This window comes from Merops nubicus, unplaced genomic scaffold, assembly GCF_000691845.1.
Source record: "Merops nubicus isolate BGI_N331 unplaced genomic scaffold, ASM69184v1 Scaffold22760, whole genome shotgun sequence".
Taxonomy (NCBI): Eukaryota; Metazoa; Chordata; class Aves; order Coraciiformes; family Meropidae; genus Merops; species Merops nubicus.
The window spans coordinates 3,201-9,953 of record NW_008581150.1 but is presented as its reverse complement, the minus strand read 5'-3'; the positions used below and the strand labels follow the sequence as shown (position 1 = coordinate 9,953).

Below are 6,753 nucleotides of genomic sequence, written 5' to 3'. Positions count from 1 at the left end.
AAAAAAATAAATAAATAAATGAATGCAAACCTTCTTCTGAACAGAATCCATTATATTCTTGAAGTCTAAATCATCATAGTAATTCTCAATTCCTCTTCTAATATTATCATTCAAAAAGTTGATTGTCTAGAAAGCAAAAGTAAAACAAGATTCACAGGTTGCACACACTGAAACAAAACTAAAAGAGCAGGTTAAAGTGACAAGTGCTAATTGATGAGCACAAGAGAAAAGTTTGGGTTTTTTTTTTAAAGCAGAAACAAATACCAGCTGACAACAAATCACAGCACAGTTGGGCAGGGACTGACCATCCGTTCACTTTGAAGGAAGCTGCCCCACTGCTAGTTTTGTGCTGAGAAGGGCAAACAGTGGAACACCTCTCCAGCAAGGTGCTGCTCCATTGGGACTCTCCAAGCATCTCCCAGAGACAGTCCTGTTATCCCTGGGCAGGATCCCTCACACTGGCCACTGGAGACCCTCGTCATCTTTTGGGTGACAGAACAGCAGATTGGGGTGCTGGGTCTTGGCATCATGATCTGCACCATGCCACGGGTGATGAGAGCTGACTGTGTCCCTGCTCACCATCTTCCATCAATTTTATTTTCCATTAATTTTATTTTCACCTTTTTATTGTGATTGCCAGATAAAGAGCTTTATTCCACCTTAAGCAGAAAAAAAAAAAGTGTATCTGTCTGTTTTACAGTGGTGGTTTTGAGAAACACAGCAGTGGAGCAGTGGCCAATATAAAATGGTATCCCCCCATCTTGGCATATTAAAAATTAAAATAACAAAATGTTCTTGAAGTTCAGAAGATGGGGGAGGAAGAGTATTTTGTTTTCAATATCAGTACAATCACAGTATGGCAAAAGCTGGGATTGATCATAACCAGAATTTAACAACTTTTCTTTCAATCCAGGTCAGAAAGAAACCTGAATACATCCACCCATTTTATCAGTATTACAAACTGCAACACTTAAACCCAAAACAGAACAAAAAAATTATCACATGGGTGATTAGAAATAACATTGGATTTTCCAGGACTATCTTAAATGGCCAAGAGAGAACAGCAGCAATTATCAACAACTCTCACTCTACCCGTTTCACCTGACTTAGACCAAACAGCTTTGAGAAGGAAATAGAGAAAGAAACAGGAAAAATCCATAACACATGCAAAACAATCAGCATTTAAACAGAGGCTATTACCCTAAGCTTTTATTAAATACTTCCTTCTCCTCCCCATACTAACCCAGCTTCTTCATTAACCTCAGAAAACAAGTGAAGAAACTTGTCCCTGCACGTAGCTGTCCTGCTCAGACAGCCAATAGACTGGGCTGGGAAAACACTTACTGCACAAAACCCCTAACAAGGCATTTTCTTTGTCCAAACGTCAACAGCAATTTTCCTCGCCCTCTCAGCAAATACCATCTTTGGCATTTACTTAATTTTCTGTCAGCCACATTCCCTGCATCCCGTGATGCCCATACTCCTACACGGGTCAGGCTGATCTGCTCCCTTTGGATGAGCCTGGTGCTCCCACCACAGTTCCAAATAAATCCTTGCAGGGTGCCAAGGCAACGGCAAAAGCTAACGACCGCTTCTAGAAAGGAAGAGAACTCATCCTCTGCTCTTGTAAATGAAGTTCCCAACTCTGATCCAGCATGGAGAAAACACGAGCAGGAGAGAATATAAAATTACTTGAAAGTAACAATGGGTTGTTCATTTGTAACATGATATGCATGACTTCTTTTTGTGGAAATGAGATTGGTAAGACTGAGGTGGGAAAAGGTCTCATTATTCAGCATCTCCTTTTAATGCTTATATTTTGCCAGATTAGGAAAAAAAAAAAAAAATCAAAGCATAGAAATCTAGTATTTGCCATAGCGAGTACGTTTATGTGTGAAAGCATTTCTAACAGCACAAAATACTCTGCTGCTTTCTGTTCAGGAAAAAATAAGGGGGTTATGAAGAGCTGTCCTTTAGGTAAGGTAAAACATTTTGGTCAGTGAAAAATAAAGTCTCCAAATCCACCTGGAAATTTCCCAAACCAGCAATCTTAGACCCAGATGGCAAATCAGAAGACAGCACTTTGTAATACATGAAGAGCTGGAAACTCTTTTTGCCCATGTTGTACATTCTTAGTCACCAGATTTTCTCCAAATTCTTCAACTTGGGATTCATCTCCACAATGGGTGGCCAATCCCACCTAGCTTCAAACCTAAAAGGCCCTGAAAAGTCTGGACCTGCCTTCAGACCTGCATCCATTAGCACCCATGTGACAACTGTGACACCTTTTACCTGCTCAGTAGCATAGCTGTAACATGGTGGATTGGGAGCAAGGTTCTTGGTGATCAAACCCTAAATGCAAGTAGCTCACCTGGTTTCTGAAGATCAGGGCCACCACCCCGCCAGTCAGCTCAATCAGCAAGCAGATACCAAGAATGTACATGAACTGCAGAAAAACAATTGCATGTGAGTCCTTGAACAGAACAAACCCCATTTACTCTTGCCATTAGTGTCTTTAAGTCTGTAACATTCAATTGCCAATGTACTTTGGCCTTTATCCATGAGATGTTCTTTTAAAGCAATATATAAAATTATGGGATTTTTCTTATTGAACTGTTCATGTCACAAAAAAAGCCATTTGTCCTTACTTGAGTCATTCTGGATTTTGCCCAACTGGCAAACACATTATTTTTCTGCTTTGAAGCGACTCAAAACCAACAGATGTATTTATCATGCCAAGATACTTTTCTCCATAACAGCATCCCAGAGAAGCATATTAATGGATAGCTATGAAGCACATCAAACTATGGTTTTATGCTGCCTACAAGACCAGTACTCACCTGGGGTTGGACTACCTGCCCTTTAAAGGTCCCTTCCAACCCAAACCTGTCTGTGATTCTACCTGTTAGCTTTCATTTTTTTGGGTAAAGCAGTGCTTTAAGATAATCCAGACCACCTCCTGCTAAATTGTCACTGTCAAATCAAATCAAAATTCTGGGCTTGGTGCCTTTTAGTGTGTTGCTGCAGAAGAGGGAACCAAGCTGTACTGCATTACAGAACCAGATGAGTGCAGACACCGAGCGATGGCCACTAACAGGACTTGCTATGCTCAGTGGTAGGAAAAATTACATCTGCTAGCTCTCTATTTATAATTTATTAGTGTTGTGGAGATATATATGCGTGTGTGTATATGCACACTCACACACGACCACAACACATGCATCTGCAACTACTTATCAAATCGCATGCAAAATATGAATAACATGAGGAAATCCATAGCAACACCATGAGATATCTGCAACGTTATTCAACGTACTTGAAATGCTTCGCCAACCCAAAGGATTCTTTAGACATAAAAGATGGCTATGATGGGAATTTAGGTCTGCTTCTTAACAATGAACTTTATCAGGAGTACAGTTTTAGGATCCCTCATCTGAAAACCTCTAATGCTCTGCCTCAAAAGCTGGTTTAACTCCTGTGCTCTCAATAGCCAATAACAATGTTACAAATTCACTGGATAGATTTCTTTTCTCCAGAGAAATCTAGAACTAGCCTGAGAAGCTGACATCAGGAACTTCCTGTGTTTAAATACTTTGCTGGGTTTGCTACCACAATAGGAACAGAAAATGTGCTCAGCATGGGATAAGGACTCACCACCACGCTCAGACTGAGAGAAGCCGCCACCACCTAAGGACAGACTCTCAGAAAAATTTCAGCCTAATTTTAAAATCCACAGTTACCTCTTGCTTTGTCCTACATAACATACCCCATATTTATCACTTCCTTAGACTGAACTGACATGAAGGTGAAAACTATGATTTTATGCTTTGCTTTTAATTAGTTGTATGTGCAACTTCCACCTGCAACCACAGTGTTACACAGGAATTTCCCTAAAATTTCCCCTTTGCAAGGCACTGGAGAGAAAACTTGTGTCCCTTTCATTTCTCCTTTAGGGTCCTTCTCTTAAAAGTCCTGTGTGCTACACAGCTAATGCTGTAACACATCTCTCCATCCTATATTGCACTCCCCAGCCAAAGGTGGACAGACCCCAACCACCACCAGCATGACCTGGGGCTTCTTTTTTTAGTTACTTCCTCCAGGTTGAAACAAGAAGCATTTGGAGAAACATAAGGGACCGCAGCTCATCTCTGCACTCAACGTCCCATCAAGCTGGTTCACAGCTTTAGGAAATCCCCTCAAACTGATGGGAACTGCAGCCAGACTTCAACATTTCCTCTGGCCAAGGGACTATTTCCTCTCCTCCAACACAACTGCCCTAAGCAGGGCATATGCTTACGGTACAGCCAGACCAAGGGAAAAGCAGGCACCATGGTGCCAGACAGCTTAGTTTGCACAAGATCCATGCCAGCTGATAATAATTCACATTCCTGGTTGTTTTCCATAAAGCCCTTACCTATTGGAAAGTTTATTTTCTCAGCATCAAGCTCTGAGTTTTGCCTGTCCTATCACTGGCAAAATTAAATACTGCTGCTCTCTGATGGAGGGGCATGCACAGACCAGAGTTAGGGGACTGCTACCATAAAGTAGTTTCAAATTTAGTTAAAAAAAGCCACTTATTAAAATATTTTTTCAATGCAGACATAATTATGGGTTTAAATTCAGGCAATGCTGAAAAGCAAAAGCAACTAGCCTTAAAAATTAAGAATAAAAAACCCAACACTTACTGCTTGAAGAAGGCATAGATTATCTCTCAAAGAAGCCAGGACACCCACAAAAGATACAAGGAACATTATAATGCCCAAAAGTATTAAAATAATTGCTGGGGCTAGAAAGGCACTTTCTAGAGTTTTGTACTTTTGTCTTTCAACTTCTGCATAAATCCCAACTGCGAGGACAAGGGCTCCAATCACCTGAAACAGAAAAAGGGAAGAGTGAAGATGTTACTCTTGTTCCCAGTAAACACAGAGATGACATTTTGCAAGTACACATGAACCTGTGACTCCTCACTTCAGAATTAACTATAAACAATGAAACACTCAAATCAGAAGTCTGGATTAAAAAAAAAAAAAACCCAAATCATCAACTCAAAGACCAAAGGCAGACGTCAGCTGAGTTGGAAAAAAAAATTATATTTATTTCCAAAATATATTTAATAATGTTGAAACATTCTGGAAGTCAAACAAACTGAAACATGCATCACTGGTTGAAATGTGATTTATTACTCAGATGAGATCACAATATATTACATACACTAGCAAATATCATGGCATTAATGTAGCTCCTTTGCCTGTCTGTCTGTCCCTCCCTCTGTGTGTTATATGCCACTAACACAACACAGTTTCTAAAACTGTGCAATCAACAGCTTCTGTGTCCCATCCTATCAGCTCCTACTGTATTTAGGCTCAGTAAATAGAGCCAGGTATATCCTTTATCTCCACTCTTCCTGCCACTGGGGAAAAAAAACACCCAATTAGAAAAAACAAACAAAAAATATTTTCAAAAACCCACCAAACTATATATTTGAAATTATGCCTCTTTTTTGAGCACTGCCAGATAAAGCTGACAAGTGAAGCAAGAAGCAATGCATTTCATTTAACAAGGTAAGGATATTTCAATACAAATAATTATGTCTAAGTCAAAATTACTTGGTGATAAACCTACAGCATGCCACATTCCTCTGAATTATGCTGAATTGGGGAAAAAAAAAAAATAGCCCACAACACTTAATCATCAAAATTGCAGTGGAAAAACTTTACTGCTGACTCTAACAGCCAGGCACATCCTCAGGGAAGAGTCTAGCTTCAAATCAATCACTTTGGCAACCTGATAAACAGCATTCCCCTTTTCCGACCCAACATTTCAGCAGTAACCCTGAGTCTGCTCCTTGTACACCACGTTTCTCAAATGTGAAAAGCTTTTTGATCTCATGTGGTTTATCCCAGACAAAGGTCTAGATGGACCCATTATATAGTTTCAAGATCATAAGCCAAACAACTGAAATATTTTAAGATAACCCATAATTAAAAAAATAAGAACTTCCTGGAAATTACTGACTTCCTACAGTAAGAATAGAAACTCCAAAGGACATTATGTGAGGAATGCCACCAAGTTGTCATTTGAAAAAGAAAAATCTCAGGAAAGTTCACCCATAAAAATAAATACACCAACGCTATTTAAAAAGCAACTTAAAATTTTACACCATCAAATCCAGAGCAACTCTCCCTCTGACAAATTCAGAAATTGTACAGGGTATGGAAGGCATAAGAGGAAATATGATTGACAAATAATAGGTATCCAAATTTACCATTTATATTCTTATACTGTGAAACTGTAAGTAGGGTTCTTTCCTACTAATTGGTTGATTTGTAGTGTTAGCTTTTTTCATTAAAAAATTAAATTCTTTGAGTAATAAATTACTTTTTAAGCAGATGACAACATAAACAAATCTGCTTTAGATATTTAAACACAGATATAACAACCAAGAAAAGTCTCAGAACCACACAAAGAAAATACAGAATATAAAATTGGTGACTGTACATGGATATTTCTAGTTCTAGTGTTATGATTTTAAATAAATATGCCAAAAAGCCCTAAGAACCCCAAACCTAAAAGCCTGATCCCTTTGTGTCTGGACTGCATTTACTCTGCTTGGAAAGCAGCATATATTACAGCTCAGACTCTCCTGCAAATGCTAAAGTTAACAAGCTAAATGTATGCCTGGTAGATTCTTTGTTTAGAAAATTCAAAAAAAAAAAAACCAAAACACCACACTGGACATAAAACACAGGGATT

At 39.0% G+C, this 6,753-nt stretch overlaps 1 protein-coding gene across 1 annotated transcript; it reads right to left on the bottom strand.

Annotated features, from left to right (window-relative positions):
• Positions 1-30: 30 nt before the first annotated feature.
• Positions 31-4,874, bottom strand: LOC103781214 (tetraspanin-15; the record flags this gene model as incomplete). Its single annotated transcript, XM_008948921.1, has 3 exons — positions 31-126; positions 2,372-2,446; positions 4,686-4,874. Coding segments are annotated over 3 exons (360 nt in total), but the record flags the coding sequence as incomplete, so codon positions are not given.
• Between the last annotated feature and the right edge of the window lie 1,879 nt (positions 4,875-6,753).